Raw genomic sequence first — 18,513 nt, forward strand, 5'->3', positions numbered from 1 at the left:
CTATGAGTTTTCAAGTGGCATTTATTTGTGCTCCATAATTGAAGGGAAAAGGAGGGGAAATGAATTAAAGTGGAAAAGAATTTCTAGGAAAGGAATCAAGTTTTTAAAAATTCTTATTTGAGCAAGTAAATTAATTCAATTTTGTTTTTCTTTTCACATAGGTAAGACTAGGGGTGAAAAATGGATAAAAAAATAATTATCCATCCATATTATCCGTTTTACATAATTGACTTTTTAAAAATGGATCAAATGTGGATAAAATCTATATTATCCACTTAAAAAATAGATACTTATTGGATAACTAATGAGTTTAAATTTTTGCATTTGCAAAGATCAAAATAGAGGTTCCTCAAATTTGGGAGCCTATGAATTCTCACATAAGTTATCCTATTCAAGAAAATGGATAATATGGGTATTCATATTATCCGCAAATCAACCTATTTTCTGTCCATATTAAATATGGACGTATCAGATATTTTATCCGCTTTGTATAATCCGTTTTCGACCCGATCCATATACGATATGTTTTGCCCCTTTGCCACCCCTAGGTATATAAGACTCTTCTTTTTTCCGGTTTAGCCATCCAAAATATAGCTCATCGGTCGCGGAGACACATGTGTTAAGGGGTGTTTATCGACACTTTTTTGTTGCAAAATTACACTTTATACCTAGGTAATTTTTATTGTTATGTATATATAATCTATATTGACACCCCTTGGCTTTTTCATAGGTTTATATTTTGACCTCCTCTTTAGTAAAAATTCTGATTCCGCCACTAAATCTAACTTATTCAAGTTTTTATCGTGTAGCCATTAAAGGGGAAAGAACTTCCTATAGTAAGTTTTATAATTACATTGAAACCTTTAATTATGGATAAAAATATATCCTAATCATTCTACCATATTTCTCGGTGATGGTAAGGCCTAATTGGATCACAATGTATTTTAAATGTGATACTATCTGTTTATTAGTATGATTATCTCATCTTCATTATTCTTTCATTTTCCTCTTTACCAAGTCATAATCTTATAACATAGTTAGCACATAATATATAATCAGATATTGAGTAATGAGAATACTACTTAAAAGTCTACTTGGTCAACTAGTGAAGGAAACATAGTCTTTGTAGTAATTGAAGGTGAAGTGTGTGTTTAGCTGGATTTCAGGATGACCAAAAGTAGTATAATAGGAAATATAATTTTTACTTTGCTGAAAACATATAAAAAAAGGTTTCTCGTGTAAGAATTTTAGAAGTTCTGATACCCTTTTTGATATTATACAGAAAATGTAAAGGTTGTTGCACTTTAGTTTCAGTGTGTTAAAAACTTTATTGGATTTTAGTGGTTTAGAATTGGCATCTCAGAATATGCATATAAAGCATTAATGGAAATTGGAAAAGTAATTAAACTAAAATTTTGAAGTGACCTAACAAAGAAAGGAATTGGTGGCCCAGAGGAAGTGGACCATATGAGGTTTGGTGAAGGGACAAGGATGTAAATGGTTCGGTTCGATCGATTATTTTATAAAATTTGTATCATATCAATTTTTCGGTTATTTTATTATGTATAACCAAAATTAGACTTTTCGAAACCGTCTCAATCATGTCGGTTTTTCTTCGGTATCGGTACGGTTCGGTTAATTTTCGATATTTTTTTTAAATGTCAGGTAAAAATCACTAGTAGAAGTAGAATGCAATAACATACATACTTTTATATTCACAATACTCTCTAGACATTTTTACTATTTTGAAGGGTGATGAATTAGGAAAACATGAAAGATGGCCATAGTATTAGATCCATCAGCTATTCTATAGCAGCATAAAAGAAACTAAGCAAAGACAAAGAAAATATAAATCACACGAATGAAAAGATATTAACCAAGTTGGGATTCAAGAATAAAGTATATGAAAGAATAAATATTCAAAAAGATAAATTTAAATCATACGAAAAGAAACATATTCAATACATTATAGGTTGCTACTCATAATCGCTAGAATACTTCGTGTCTTGTTAGCGAATATGCTGAAAATAATTTAGTTTCAATAGAAGTAGCATAATAGTTTTGGGTATTAGGATTTTGAGTTTAATTACTCGTTGGCTTTTAACCATTTCTATAATTCCAATGCCCAAAACAGTACGGTTCAGTATTTTTTCGATTTATTTTCACAAAATAAAAAATCTATCCTAATTATCGGTACGGTTATAAATTTATATAAAAGCCTACGGTTTTATTAAAAGAAACCTAAAAATCGATTCGGTACGATTCGGTCGCTTTAGTTGGATTTTAAATATCTATTGACACCCATGGGGCATAAGTTTTACATAATGATATTAAAAAAATAGGGAATTCTGCAAATAAATTATTGCATGATCTTACAGTTAACAATTAAAAAAATTGAGTATATTTAATGCTAGTTCAAATTGTTACTACTACTTCTTTCACTTTTAACCTTATTGCTTTCTGTTCAAAAAAAAAAAAAAAAAAACTTATTGCTTGACCTTATCATCATGTCCCATTTGAATAAGGGGATAAAGTATTTGTAGTCAGTTTTCGTAATAGTAGATAAAGACAATTAAATTACACAAGAAAAATTAAAGCAAAATATAAAATTGGTCGATTGATAAAAATTAATTTTATTTGTAAGCTATGTATTTTACTTGGAACTCTTAAAATTAAAAGTCTGATGGGGACAGTGGTTGAATACATATATATTTTATGTATATAATACACATATATACAAAAAAATATATATATCTTGTCGTCTATTATTCCTGGAAACGGCTAAAAATATGTATATTTCAAATATTTCCAAAGACACAAAAGCTAGAGTGCTAAAACTATGAAAAATGCGGGTTTCTTAAATTAAAAAAGGGAAACTATTATGCTTTGAACCTTTTTACTTACAATGTGGAAGGCAAGGTGTTCACCAATTTGACTGCCTTCAACTCCTAAAAATTGAGCTTAAATAATAGAGTATCATTTATATATACGCGTACACACTCTTTTTGTCTCATTTAAACATATTTGTTTACTCTTAACAAGACGATTTACGGTCATACAAATGTCTATAACTTGTTTTAGATTAAAATTTTCCTAAAAAGAATTTCATATGTAAAAGTTTGGTTCGTAGTTTGCTGGGGATGATGCATTATTTTGATGCTAAGATAAACTTGTTTTGTTAATTATTATTTTTTGATAATTAAAAAAATGTACTTACTTTTAAGTATTTTAAAAAAAAATCAAAAATTTCCGAGAAATGAGACTTCAAAATTTCACCTAAATAAATCGCTTTTATTATAAATCTAATTTATTGAATGGAAGTACAAACGCATTCGAATTCGAAATACGATTTATAACTCGCATTCGTGGAATACAAATACGACTTATAAAATTACAATAAATGTGACTTACAAATTACAAATCGCAGATGATGAATGGGACTTATCAAATTGTTTGACATTTATACTTGGAGCCCATCATTTGTTTTGGGAAAGGAATTCTTTATTTCGCTGGAAGGTAGTGAAATATAATGAAAGAAGAAAAAGGCCAAATACCAACACAGTTTTGCTCCTCTGTTAAAGAAGCCGTTCAGATCACCAAAAAATGTGATGGAACGAGCGAAATCTCTCTGCTATTAATTAGAGGAAGTTTCAAGTTTGAGTTATGGGAATAGAGAAACTCCTAGGGTAGTCTGGTACTACACATAACAATTTTGAATTAATCAAGTCAATGAAATGCGAACACCCAATATGATTAAGAAAAACATGTTGAGCAATATAAAATAGTTGAAATATAACAAGTTGAAGAATGAAAATCTTTTTTCTTAACCTTTCCCTATGGGATTCAGAGTTTCAGAATGTTGAGGCTTGGACCGTGTGAGTGTGACCAATGATAGTAGGAGTATGGGGTGTTTTTTTATCAATGTTTTCCACTTGCAGAATTTAGGGGCCCAATATTTCTAGTTTACAAACCATGTATCTATTTGTTTTTAAGTTCCAAGACATCATTGAAACCAGCTGCCCCTGTGGCAGAATATTCATCTATGACCATCTTCATCATGAGCATATTCCATAAAAAAAATTAGGGAAAAGGGTCAAATTTGTCACTCTTGCCATGCGAAAAGGATCAAATTTACCATTTATTATACTATCGATCTAATACCCCTAACGTTATACAATTGGCTTAAATATACCCTTATTCAAGTAGAGTTGTCAAAACGTGGATACCCAATTCCATGTGGCCTTGGCATCTCGGTAAGGTAGACACCACCGGCCCATCATCAAATGGCGTGACGTAGACAGTCTATCCTAATGCAAATATTAGTGGTTGCTTCCACGGACACAACTTTACCGTTGCTCCAAGACCTACTTGGCGGGTAGAACATCTCAGTATTAAAAATTTAGAAGGAAATTAAGGAGGTATGTTTATCTAGCTAGTGTAATTTCTAATCTCTTGTAAAGTTGATGAATGGTTTCTGGTTCATGTTCTTCCTCTGTTACTAATAATAAAAGCCGGTTGATTATCGGACTTACCACCATTAATGTATTCATTAGCCAGAATATATGAAGGTAAATCCATCGGCTGGCATTGCTGATCCATAATCTATAATGTCCCTGTTGTGTATGTAGCAAAGAGTGGCACTGTAATGATAAACAGAATATAAGGTTTATACACATAATATTTACAGCAGGATGGACTATAGAGTACATTTTGACGAAATTTCCTGGAGATAATCTGACGCCTGGATTTTGGAGAGGAAAGAGTGAATATTTTGAAGATTTGGTTCCCAATGTCTATTTCATACAATCGCACGGGCAAAGTAAGAAATGGGAACGAAAGGTGGAGACTTTTAAATGTCCAAACGCAAGAACGTTCTTTAGTTTGAAAGTTTAGGACGTTCTTTTCAACCCAATTTCCTTTCCCCTTCCTCCAAATATCCAATACTTTTTTCAAACAAGTGACTTATTTTTCTAAAGTGCACATTTGTTTTTGTAATCGAATATCTTGTATCAATATCAATTTTGTCATGCCAAAGTCCAGAATATCCAAGATCCATCAGTGCAAAAACCAAATGATTTGGCATTTTCACCCTCTGCACATAAATCTACACAATGTACAGATCCAGAGACACCTGAAATATTCTCAAAGTTAATGTTCTGTACATTAATAACCTTTGTCCCATTCAACCCTTCTCTTTTTTCAAGAGCCATGCTTACTTGCGCATGCAGGAAGTTCTGGACTTGAGATTGCTGGGACACCCCTATAAGTCAGCCAAACTAAGTTTAACAATAAACCACGCTTACTCCTGTCCCAGTTTCAGGAAACTTAGACTTTAGCACCGATCTTGTAATCTGCTAATGAAGTAGTCTCTACAGCTTCAACAGTAGATCCAGGCTCTTTCTTGTCCAACCCAAAGAACGAGCAATTTTGAAATGCATCCAGACTGCTAGCTATGAGGCGGTTCAAGCCACCAAGACTATTATCACTCAGAATTAGGTCTTCACTATGATATCTACATGAAGGTGCATCCAACTCTAGCGGTCCTAAAGAGTCTGGCTGCAGAGTTCAAAAAGAGGAATTAGGTAAATACACGCCTGAAGCTGACATACTAGGTGGTTATATATATATAAATAATGCCAACACCGCTAATAGCAGAAAGGCAGACGTTAATTATCCAAAATATCTCCATTCAGACGTATAAGCAGGCAAGTAAGAAAATATTTACCCAATATATGTCAGAGAGCAAACTAAGATCCTTTGTAGAACCACCCAAAGCTTGTGCATTGGATTGGCACTCATCCACTGGATCTTCATGAGCAGGTTCATCAGTTATAGGTTCCATTTTCCCAGGCAAATCCTGCAAAAGAAAATAAAGTTGATGTATATGCTCCACCTCTAACTAGCCAAAAGTGATACACGCTTGATAAGATTCTCTTTGACATATAAACCTTTATTCCTGCATCCAACAATAGGGAAGATGACTGAGAAATGTGCTGGCAGTTCTCTGCACCAACATTGCTGGATGAATTGTGCGCTTTAAGTCTGGAAGCAACATCTTTCTGAAATGCAAAAGCATCACATGTATCTTCAGCATTCCAAATGGAAGATGCTTGAGGTGGAAGAGCCATCTGAGATTCAGCTTTGCTCTGATGTTTATATATATGAGCAGCAATCGCTGCGTCAAACGAGTCGCAGCTAAATGGCATCTGCTGGAGAAAGTGAGAGCTTCCAGGTAAAGTTGATTCAATGCAGTCTGTTTCCTCATCGTCAGGTGCATCAGAGAGAAGATCTCCAACACTTATGTTGGTAAGGCTATCTTCCCAATCCCCTGCTGATAAAGCACTGGTCTTGCTTCCCTGCATATCATGCTAATAGAAAGTAAAGTAAATATTCAGGATTAGAATAATGAGCAATCAAAGAAAAATATCATAAGTTTGGCACATTCAGCTGTTAATGAGACTCCTTTTCTTGAGAAAGTTTTTGATTTCATAGAGAGGTAGATTAGTTTAGACCGCTAAGTGGCAACTGATTCATTGATATGCAATCCAACATTCTTTTAAAGCAAAAATGACTGCCCTCAACATACAACACAACCAGAATAAAAGAGGGAGAACCTCAAAATTCATTCACTTCAACTAGAACATCTGATGATAAAACTTCACTTTCTTCCCAGCAAGTAAAAACAAGTTTTAGACGATCATTATCTTGGCATGAACTGGAAACTGATAACTTCACTTACCTATCAGACAAACCAGTGCTAACAAACTTCTCAAGACAGCGGGCACAGGATCCAAATTAGGAATAAGACTTAATCCCTAGATCCCCTCAATCACCCTATCTTGAACAGTAAGGTTAAATAAAGGTTGTTCCAATTCCGTTAGAATTTCTTTCCCTGATTCATATCCACACATTTTCATGATCACTGCACTCCTGAAAAAATGATGTGTCCTGGGATGCTACTTAAAATAGGTGGTTTCTTTCTATGGGATCCTTATACCCTTTGACATTTTACCAGCAGATTTTACTTTGTCTCCTATCTCAGGCTAAAACCTAATGCTAACCATCTCGCAAAAAAATGTATCTATAATTGTTTCCTTAACAAACTATTGCATCATCAAGATAAGTTGGTCTTCAACACATCTCACATAGAGCGTAATTTGAATACTAGAAGAATAGAAATAGCCTCTATAAAATGAACCCAAGTTTACTGAAATTCATCATGTAATAGGATAACTCAGTAAGTTACAAAAAGGTGTGCTGTGACTTTATTCATCACACAAAAAGCAGGCAATAGAAGCAAACATAATATCAGCTGATAGTAGATGAAACAAAAATAATTCAACAGAATTGTCAGTTTTCCTATTTTCTATAGAGCAAATCAAGCTAGAATGATAATGAGAATGAAACTAAAGAAAAGAAAATACCATCTCAACTTGTTTCTCTGTGGTTATAGCACCCTTCTCCCGTCTATGCGATGGCAGAGTTTCATTATGATCAGAATTGTAGGTATTCAGACCCATGCTAGCTTGCAAGTTTGACTCACCGGATAGCTCGGTTGAGGAGGATGTCACAGTCATTCTTGGGTTAGAAACTAGTGGTTCTTTAGAAAAACGTACAAGTTTACCATGGGATGATGCTAGTATTTCCGCATTCATTTCTTCTGTTATGTTAGTGTTAGTATTTTGTGTAAAGGGAGTGGTAGATGACAATGGTGCTTGAAACGTTCCAAGCTCAGAATTTGGAAACCAACCGTATCTAAAAGAAGGAAAAATAAGTCAGTCGCACAGCTACTGCAGAGGTAAATTCTTAAGGATGCAAAAAGAAAACGTAAAACAAGGACCTGAGACGGAAAACTGGAGGGCTTCCAATCAGATTATTTACATCTGCAGCACTTAGTGTAGTATCTTTAGTCCATCTCAGGGATTGCACCAGGTTTTCCATCTGTACATGGTAAGGAAAAAGCACCAGTTCTCCAGTTGCTATGCTCGAGCTTCCCCATTTACGATTGAGATGTTCCAAAACGGATGACATCTTTTTCCTATTACTTAGAGTGAGTTCCAAGTATGGGTTATGATTATCCTGACACAGAAAGGAAAGAGAAGTGATAGCAAATAAATTTTACATCAAATGTTGTAACCAGTTAACCACAGAACAGCAAAGAGATTTACTTGACCTACCATTTCCAGGGCTCTTCTAGTTCCTTCATCAACAGGAAACAGCTGGAGCTTGAGTTTCATACAACTCTGTAAATTGGTCTCATTTAACAGATTTTGCGATAAAGTAAGCAAAGAATGCACATCTTTCCCAACATGTTCAAATCCATTTATACCTGCAAGTTATACATAAAAAGGATGGCTAGAAGTTAGATACATTAGATGGAATCAACAATCCTCAATGGCAACAGGAAAAGCTGCAGCTAACTACTAACCCTGTGAATTCTGGACCAGTTCAACATCCTTACCGATAGTTGCCCGTTCCAAATGCTCGGCAGCATCAGCTACCAATGAAACTCCAGCAATTGCAGCCTTCTCCCACCTTTTATATGCAGCTGCTGATACAGAACCTGCCACCGAGAGACGATACAACCAAGAGTTGAGCTCAGAGACGGCTTTGTTATTTAGGAAAATGAAAAGCAAAAGAACACTAGAAGAAAAAAGACAAAGCAGTAGACAGACTATATCTGATAGGAATATCACTATTAACACTCCTCTGAACAAGGTATGGAGGGTGGGATAAAGAGAACGTTTTGGCTTGCCACTGCAATGGCATGTGCAACACAGTCAGATATTTTTGTGATCCCATCTGGAAGTAGTGTGTAAGAGTGGAAGAAGACCAAAACACATACTTCCATATAAAAATGAAACACCTATACTCATAGTTACATAATAGGGCATACGAAGAACAATTACTACTATATGTAAAAGAATCTGAGCAACCAACTCAAAACATATGGAATGGATAGGAGTAGCTCGAGACCTTTATAAACCACTTATGCCCTTATATTATATCCAATATGGAGCAATCTATATCTATAACATATGATTTGCTAGAAGATAAAGGGAAAGCATAAAAGCCAAAGAAGCCAAAGGGCAGTCCGGAACAAAACATCCCGCATTCACGCAGGGTCCGAGAAAGGGGCGCGCCCCAAGGGGTGTGATGTAGACAACCTACCCTAAAGCAAGCAATAGTGGTTGCTTCCACGGCTCGAACCCGTGACCTATAGGTCACACAGAGACAACTTTACCATTGCTCCAAGGCTCCCCTTCATTTTTTTGATGAAATAAGATTCTTCATTGCAGGCATCCAGAAGATGCAAAGTTACAAGAAGGAATTGAGTTAGCTCCATTACAACAAAAGACTTAATCTGCTTAGGGAGCTAACTCAAAAACATCCGCTTCATAAAAGCCAAAGAAGCAATAATTGCAATTCATTCATGAGCTTATAACTAACAAACCTATCTTTCGTCGATGTCTAGCATTTTTCACTGGAGAAGAGTCTACTTTTGCGTTGCTTCTATTTACACCCATAGTCACATGGCGTTTTAGAGAAGAGCCTTTTCCAGATCCAAATTTCTGTATGCCCTGGTCGTCCAGAAGAACCACTTTAACTGTCCGACTATCATTAGTTGACACTCTGCTATGACTTGAAAGAGATGCAGCAGCTGTAGAACTACTTTCTCCTTGAGAAGGACGCCTTCTTACATTCTTTTTCCGGTCTTTCAACAGCTGACTCTCCTTTATGACAATAAATGTTTGTTTAGTCCAACTAAGAATAAAAGAAATCATGCTGAAACATGGGGCACAAAAAGTTGATGTTCTTGACTGACCAAAGTCTCAATAAATATTTTAAATCTCCGTGGTTTCAAGTGAAGCTTTGAAGCTTTACAGCTAGACTTTTCCAGTAAAGACCACCTACAGTCAAATCAAGATAGCTATATTATTACAAGTAGCTATTTAACATGTACAAGTGTCAAAACTAAGCTGCATTCGCTCCAACTTCACATTATAAATTTGTAGTGGATAGACAGCCAAATTAACTGGTTTACTTCTCCAAACCAGCAAATATTCAACATATTATAAGTGTAGCATGCCTCTCACATAATTTCCAGAGTCATAATACAACATTTTAAAAGTTAAAAGAGAACTTTGAACCCATGACTTCAATTTTTGCTACACAGCACCATCCTTACATTAATGCATAGCATGCTTCTATGTCATAAAAATGGAATAAAAGAGGATTTTGCTGCTAACGAAATGGCATAAAATCATTTCCGGCCAAAGTTTCGTTAGTTTGAAACAACCAGAGAGAGATAAATGACTAGGTGATGCTTCCCACGTACCATCGCAGCATTGCAGCATTAGTGTCCTTGGAATTTTTGGCATCAAGACAAAGTTCCGGACCCAACAACTTGTTCATACGCCTCACAAGACGATAATAATAATGTCTGACCTGCCAAATCAAAGGAATAAAGGTGTCAAAAAAAGGAAAAGATAAGTGAAGCAAAAACCATAGTAAAAAAAAGAATCTGGATAATTAAATAAATAAATGACACCATATATCACCTGATCCTTGTTTTTACTCTGCACACGACTAGTAATTTTCTCAAAGTTCTGAAAAAGAAAGTGTCACATCCACAGTCATTTTTGATCCACAAGAAAGACAAACAAAAGAGGAAGCCAGCTATATATACACAAAACAGTGAAATACCTTGCCAACTTGTCGCAGTGCAGAGAAAAAGCTTTCTTCCTCCTGACGTGTCCATGCAGCCCATTGACGTGTCTGCCTTTTGGCTGCATTGGTAATAAATATCCCAGCAGCAGAAATGACAAGTTAACCATCCGCAACTAGAGAACAATTAAGTCTAAGACAGCTAAGATAAAGCACATATTTTGATGACATACCTGGTTTCTGCAGCGTAACCCGGTCTTGGGAGGATGATACCTGCTGTGTCACTGCATGATCATGTGTCGGCACGGACAGCTGTGAAACAGGATGATCTTCTGAGGGTATCACTGGCTGTGCTGCCGCAGGATGTTGTGTAACATCAGAAACCCCATCCTTGCACATAAGAGTCTCAGGATGGAGGCATCTGTCACACTCTAAGGCGACTTGTGGCTCCATTTGCATGTTGAAGTCATCCGAAGTACTAGCTTTGCATTCTATTTTCAACTGCAAACACCCGAAGATACTTCTCAAACCTCCAATCCAACTGATAAAATGTGCAGATAAAAAGGTACCTACCAGAGCAAATAAAAGACCACTCAACATTCAAACAGAGAGATTCAAGATTGAATAAGACACATACAGTCAGACTTGCAGACTCAGGAAATAATATTGCTCTCTGTATATGTCAACATACTGCACCATATAAATCCATGCATATGCACATGCTCAGAATATGTACCCTTCAAGATCCATTATCCTTGGTAAGAGATCAAGTATGCACTAATTTCAAGGTGCAAAAAGGAAGAGACAAAAAAAGGAATAAAAAAGAAAAAAGATGTAAAAGAACTAAATGTTATAACAGCTTCAGTATACAAAGCAACCAGGAAACAAATGTGGAAGAAACGACAGTTCAACTCATTCTCAAAACATACTTGTTAGGGAGGATCTTATTGAAAAACCTTATAGACGGGACTGGTTTCAGCAAATCCTAAGATTCATCAATGGAACTTAAAAGCTACAGCCGAATTTCAATAAGTAGTCTAGTAGAAAGTATGGGTGTTATCTAAATGATAATAAGTCCTAGAAACCATAATCCCCGTGAAAGTAGGATACACCATTTTTAGTCAACCACTAATAGCTTTAAAAAGAAAACCAAGATATTTAATATGCTAAAGCAACAAACATATGAATATTTCCAAAATTATTTGAGTGAATATCATACTGAAAAGAATAAGTTCAGCAAACCATAGTCTTGGTCAAGCAGGAATGAGAAGAAGTAACTATTTAAGAACCTGAAGCAACTAAAAGTAATTAGGAAAATACAATACTCCCTCCGTCCAATTTATGTGGCACCGTTCGACTTTCAAGAGTCAAATAAGTTTTTCTTTGACAGCGATCTTTTCATACGCCTTTTAAATATTTTGAATTTTTAATTACTGTGACTTATTATAATTTTTACGTAATTCCCAAGTATATAATTTTTTTTAAAAAAAATCTATGTCCAAATTCACGGTCAAAATTAAGAAATTTGACACTTGAAATCCAAACGGTACCACATAAATTGGGATGGAGGGAATATTATAGAGAGCCTAGAAAAGATTATCATGCATGGAAAAAGAGTATCAACTGAAAATTACCCACACGCGAATTATTTTTCTTTTTTAATTGTCCTTCATCATACATATTCAATCCAAAGGTTTCAAAGCAGTAAATTGAAAACTAAATATTTAGAATTCTACAATACAAGTTGAGACAACTTTCCAAAAGTTTAAATCATGTTGGTTCATGTCCTAAATTTTATGCATATGTATCATGTATGTACATATGTGTCCTTATCAAAATATATATGTATATATGTGTGTGTGGCGCCTGCACATGCACATAGAAAAATATCTCTAAAGAAGATCAATTAAAGGTAAACTGCTTTTATTTAGAAAACTAGTTCATTATGCAAATAGAAGCTCGAATGGATAAAGGATTAAAAGGAATGATTGCAGTAAAGTCACATATTGTTGTTGTTATTTTTTTTTTGGTTAAGTAGTATAGTCACAAACTATTTATAGAAACTATGGAATTATACACAGAGGTGCCATCAAATTCAATACATGAATGTTCTAAAACTCGCAGAATTCGTGTCTTCTACTTACATCATAATTCTTCTGTGCACAAACTAGTTTTTTTTCCTTTTAGGAATAAAGTAAGCATGTAACGAAATAAGTACATGCAGTAGGTCACTGGTTCAACAAAATTGGGAATACCGTCCAATTAAAATCATCTAGACTGTTAACATATTTACAACTACAGCAAAAAGCAAGGGTCAATAAACACGTTGAGGTTATTATGGGTAGGAACCGATACTCCATCAAAATATCTCTGATTTTTCTCCCTCTCCAAAATCCACAAAATGACACTCGGAATAGTATACATTTCGTGTCTTCCTCCCAAACTAACTCAGATATGCCTTTTTTGAATGATTTAGGCATTGCCCAATGGATCCCTAGCAGGTTTAGGAATATATCCCACAGCTCCCTTGCTACCCACAGTGTAGGAACACATTTTTTTCTTTTCACTATTCAAATATATCATCTTAGTGACATGTTGTTTATTATTAATATTAATACAACCATTATTTACCTGTTAAAAAACAAAATATTTAAGTGGAAAAGAGATGAATTAATTGTTAATTAATGAACTTGTTACTTTTTAGGAAAAGGAATTTAGAGATTAATACTAGTCACTTGAATTGAATTAGAAACTTGACTGCAGTTTTGCATCTAAATCAAAATTTTAAATTGGTGTTTGACCTTAATTTGCATAGTCTTTACTTCATGTATTTTTCTTAATTATAGTTTTCAGTTACTTCTTTTTTTTCTTTTTTTTTTCGTCGTGTTATTTTTATGTTGCTTTTACATGGCTTTTTGGTGTTGTCCCTCCTTGTCTTTTAATTAATCTGGTGCTTATGTTTTCATGAGTCGAGGATCTATTGGAAACAACCTTTCTACCTTCACAAAGGTAGGGGTAAGGTTTGCGTACACAATACCCTCCCCAGACCCCACGATGTGGTATGATACTGGGTATGTTGTTGTAGTTACTTCTTTTTTTATAAAGACCTTTAGGTACTTTATCCATATAATTGCTTTTAGTGTTTATGGTTATTTTTCTTCATTGGTTTCATTGTACCTTCTTTTACTAAAGCTCATGCTTCTATTGTGCTTTGAGCTTAAAGCTCCAAAAATCTGAGACGCTTCTCGTCTTTGACAACACCCGCAGGAACTCTACAGGTGAATCTATCTAATATACATTTTTAAATTCGTCCAAAAAGTCATAAAACGAAAGAGTTTGTGCTTTAAACCATTTATTGATGACAGTTTGCTCTCAAAGCGTTCACTATTCTATTTGATACAAGTCACTGAAAGGATGCAGTGTGGCATTGTGATTAATAAGGGTTTAAGCGTCTCACAACTAGTTCCTCAGTTATGTACTCCCTCCATTTCCTTTTGTGTAACGGTGTTTGACTAGGTACAGAGTTTAATATAGAAAGACTTTCTTGACTTGTGGTCTTGAACATGTCATGACATCCATTTTACAAAAAGACACATGTGGCTATAAAATAATAAAATGAGAAGTTTAAGTTAAAAAATTTAAAGGTATAGTCCTTCTTGGAACAAACCAAAAAAGAAATAATGTCACATAAAACGGAATAGAGAGAGTACTTACTTTTAGCCTTCCATGTTACAAGATTGTAAAGCTACAATTCCTTTATTGGTCTTGATTATACTCAATTAGGCAAGATCTCAATCCCGCTAGACATCACAAAGGGATTGGTAGCAAAGGAATCCAAGGTAAACGGGTGGTGGAGTTATGACTCCAATAATCCAAGTTTAATTCATGAGATTCAAGGAGACATATCACATAGCTATTATTTTCTCGAGCTCGATTTTAGATGAAACTAAAGCTCATGATATTCTCATCTATATGTCATGTTCATAGCTCTCTAATTGCACATTGTTCTACTATGTTTTGGTCCAAAAAATTTAAAGCTTGCGACGAAAGCAACATACTTCATTTAATTTAGTCTTTAATGCTTATTATAACTAGATATTTTGGCTTCTTATCACACTATAGCCTAAGTTATATCCATCAGAAATTAAACTAGAAATCAATCAAATTCTATCAAAAATGAATACGGAAAAAGCCTAAAATCAGCAATTGCGAATTTCTATGGAAAACAGATAAGTTTTCTGAGGAATAATGTACTATATAATTCCATACCAACACTAATCAGCAACAGATAATGCAATTAAAGCTTTGAATCTAATAATTAAACAAATAAAACAGGAAAATTAGGGCAAAATTCACGTAATTCAGGTCGGTTTCCGAGTAGGAAGAGTTAAAAACAGTTACCGGAAAATCACCGAAGAAGTTGAATGAAGAACGCCGTCAGGAACCCAAGCGGCAAGGCGGCAGCGGCAGAAAGAAGCAAAGTGGAAAAGAGGAAAGTAGATTCGAATTAGGAATGGATCGATTGGTCACAGAGGAAATTGAGAAGGAAAAGGAAAGGAAAGGAGAGGAACAAAAGATTCATACACTTTCAACTCCATTTAAATTTAGGAATACTTAGATAAGCACGTTCAATTACAAACTAGGATAGTTTCGACAACTTTCGATTTAAGAGTTTTTTTTTCTTTTTCTTCTTCTAACTTTTGGAGACCGCTTGCCTTTTATTTTATTAGAATATTTTTGAGGTTAGTTCACAATCTTTTCAAATATACAATTTTAAGAGTACAAATCATCTCACTAAGTAATATTAAAGCTTTTACCATTCTATACGTGAAAACAAAATAGTAAAAAAAAATTGAGGTTACAATTCGCCGAAAATCATTTACATTTGTTTATGAAAGTAAAAAATAAATACAACAAAATAAGAAATCATAACAAATTAAAAAATTAAAAAGCAAAAATGTTTTGTAGATTTTATCATAAAAATATTTTTAGAAAATATAAACAATTAATATTTTTTTAATCAAATTGGATTTACTTTAAAAAGTTTTTATTTAAATGAGAACCGATAAAGAACATGGATTATTACACAAATAGCCGACTAGTTTCAATATTTATATTTTCTACATCTGCCAACTATTTTTATATTAAGAGATTAGGTAGACGACTATTTGAGATAAATCTTCTAAAGAAAAACAAAAGGATGAAAAGGATTTTGGTGGAATTTACCATCATTAAATTATGACCCTAATCGTTGTATGGAGTGATGGAATTTTTAACATTTTGGTAACGATAATTAATTGATTTTTGGTATAATAATCAAACATTAATTTTGATTATAGGTACATTAAAAGATGAGGGAACTTGCACCTCTTAAAAAGTAACACAACCCTACATGCCACAACACCGCTATGGTGGAACAAAACTCATTCAAGTGCTCACCTTTATTCTTTATACCCCCTAGCCCCCATCTTTCTATTTTTTTTTTATATTTAATCATCTAATATCGAAGTTTACTTGCTCAAATATCAGTGGCGGAGCCGGAATTTTTATTAAGGGGAGTCAAAATATAAAGAAACAAACTCACCAAGTGTAATTTTCCGACGAATGAGTGTCATTATATAGTATATATACATATTTTTAAAAAAATTATCGAACTAAACAGTGTAATTTTCCGACGAAGGGGTGTCGGTTGACACCCCTTGGGTGCATGTGGCTCCGCCACTGTCAATTACTCTTAATCCGTGTTAAATACACCGATTAAGGGAGTAAAGCATTCTCTACCAGAAGATTCTTCATTCTCAAAGTTCAAACCTCTTTTTGTTTAGCAATTTCAAGCTAGTTTTTTTGGATATGTCGCTACTACTTATCAACTTCGCCGTCTCCCTTTGTGACAACAAACGACTCAAAATAGTATGTCTTGTTCGAGACTTTTTGTTTTGAGTTTTCCTCCCTCAAAGGAAGTTAATTGCAAACATATAAAATAACACACTTTCTAGTGGTTGTTTATACTCTATCCACTTCATATGATAACATGTAACAGAATTTGGTGAATTTTTCTTTTAAATTAACATGTATGTTAAATTCTAGAATCTAAATTTTAGGATGCACAAAATATTAAGGAAAGTTAAAAGTGACTAACAAAAATAACAAGAAAATTCTTTCGGCTTAACTTACGCATGCCTAATTAGGAAATGAGTAAATATTTAAATCCATTAAGACCAAACAAGCTCCTATGAAAATTGAATTTCCTATGCTTTCCATATCACACTTTCTTTCCACTTACCAACCTTTAATTCTCCTATCTAATAAGAGACAGTTAGCACACAGCTGGACGATATGTGTACTTGCTACTAAAGGGTATTTTGGTCATTTTATATTACTCCTAAATTTGGCTAAAAACTAACGCGTGTCAATCAACTTGACAGATGCTGCAAATACAAGAAGTCTGCGGTACTTTTGTATGACATATAGGTCACTCTATGCCTCTATCTATTCATCTTCTTTGCTTTTCTCTGTTTGCATTCTGCTTCATCCTCTGATTTCTGCTTTGTTTCAACTTTTAACTAACTGATGAATTTGTTATCACTGTAATCTATGAGTTTGTTTTGAATTATTGTAAGCTCTTTGTTGTTTTGATAGCAATTTGGTCGGTACTTTCGATTTTATGGAAAATATCTGTACCTTCCCCTTCAATGTTGATTTTTATCGATCTCACTGCTGCTTGTTTTTTGGGGGTTTCCCAGGGTTAGCACAGTATAGTATGTTTATTAGTCAATTTTTGGTTTTCCTGATTATGTTCTTTGAGAAATTTTGGACTGTCTATACATCTAAATCTCATTGTATGCTTTTCTCTATTGTTGCTTTGAATAGTACGTTATTTTTACTTCTGTTTGTGAACCAATTTACTAAGAATTTTTAGTGATAGCAAGAACAGAACTTCTTCCGTTTTTCTTCATAGAATAAGAATATTACATGTCGAGATGACATATAGTATGTCCAAATTATTGGTGATGTTTTTTTCCTTGTACTATATATATAAACCAAAGATGATGATATTTTCTTTATGTTTACTGGTAAAAATATTAAATTTTACTATTAGTGGTAAAATTACTTGCATTACCAAACTTGAGTGAGAAAGTCAGCTAAAAGAAAGAGTACCAGGAACTATTTACAAAGTATGATATGTTAAATTATTTCTTTGCATTAACTAAATTGCTTAAAGTCTTCCAAATTTTTAACGCTTTCTTATTAGAATAGACCAACTTTTTGTGCTGATGGGCCATAATGGTGCAATATGCCTATGAGAAGGGCAAACTAAATGAGATTTTCATATTTCCTAGGTTTACTTAAATATCATCTGTTCTTTTCTCTGGTAGAAATTATCAATTCAAGTTAAAACTTATATTTCACTCTATGAGTAAAAAATTATGCTTTCTGCACTCTTTTTGACATTCAAAATATGACTTTGAGTTTTACTGAAACATGTGCTTAGAAGATAGCTATCTATGATTGGTTTGGATGTTTCTGCACTTATTCACTTCTTTATCTACTGCCTCTCTCTACTATAAATATGTTGTAAATGTTATCTTCTTATATGACTATGTTTACTATGTTTTCTGTATGAAATTAGAATGTCTGATATACTTGAAAGTACAAGAGCGGGGGGGGCCACGGGGTGAATTACTTATTTTAAAATTAATTATTATAAGTTGACTGATTTTTTAATTAGTCGACTAGATATAATAGCGAGATAATAAGAAGTGCAGAATTAAAATGCAGAAGTAAAGTGCAAGAATTAAAGACACCGGAGTTTTAATACTGGTTCAGATTCAATGTGAATCCTAG

The 18,513-nt window shown here is 33.9% G+C and overlaps 1 protein-coding gene across 4 annotated transcripts; it reads right to left on the reverse strand.

Annotated features, from left to right (window-relative positions):
• Positions 1–5,057: 5,057 nt before the first annotated feature.
• LOC104103923 (TSL-kinase interacting protein 1) lies at positions 5,058–15,322 on the reverse strand. 4 transcript variants are annotated; one of them, XM_070181892.1, is made up of 14 exons: positions 15,070–15,322; positions 10,902–11,237; positions 10,708–10,790; positions 10,563–10,610; positions 10,340–10,449; positions 9,827–9,911; positions 9,455–9,734; positions 8,429–8,563; positions 8,178–8,329; positions 7,841–8,079; positions 7,425–7,755; positions 5,949–6,356; positions 5,726–5,857; positions 5,058–5,556 (listed from the first exon to the last, which is right to left on the reverse strand). In XM_070181892.1, exons 2-14 carry the CDS (start codon positions 11,125–11,127, stop codon positions 5,326–5,328), a joined length of 2,460 nt encoding a protein of 819 aa, XP_070037993.1. In that variant the 5' UTR covers positions 11,128–11,237; positions 15,070–15,322; the 3' UTR covers positions 5,058–5,325. The 4 variants fall into 4 exon arrangements, with proteins under 4 accessions (XP_070037993.1, XP_070037994.1, XP_009610183.1 ...); XM_070181893.1 differs by having other exon boundaries at positions 5,949–6,368; positions 8,462–8,563; positions 15,070–15,321; XM_009611888.4 differs by having other exon boundaries at positions 5,949–6,368; positions 10,902–11,169; positions 15,070–15,319.
• Positions 15,323–18,513: the final 3,191 nt, after the last annotated feature.

This window comes from Nicotiana tomentosiformis, chromosome 7, assembly GCF_000390325.3.
Source record: "Nicotiana tomentosiformis chromosome 7, ASM39032v3, whole genome shotgun sequence".
NCBI lineage: Eukaryota > Viridiplantae > Streptophyta > Magnoliopsida > Solanales > Solanaceae > Nicotiana > Nicotiana tomentosiformis.

Excerpts from the sequence above, each read along its gene's own strand:
- LOC104103923 (XM_009611888.4), bottom strand. The coding sequence starts at position 11,127 with ATGCAAATGGAGCCACAAGTCGCCTTAGAGTGTGACAGATGCCTCCAT. Across the intron at positions 10,611-10,707 it reads CACTGCGACAAGTTGGCAAG|AACTTTGAGAAAATTACTAG; the intron begins GTATTTCACTGT and ends TTTCTTTTTCAG. Across the intron at positions 10,450-10,562 it reads AGAGTAAAAACAAGGATCAG|GTCAGACATTATTATTATCG; the intron begins GTGATATATGGT and ends TTGATTTGGCAG.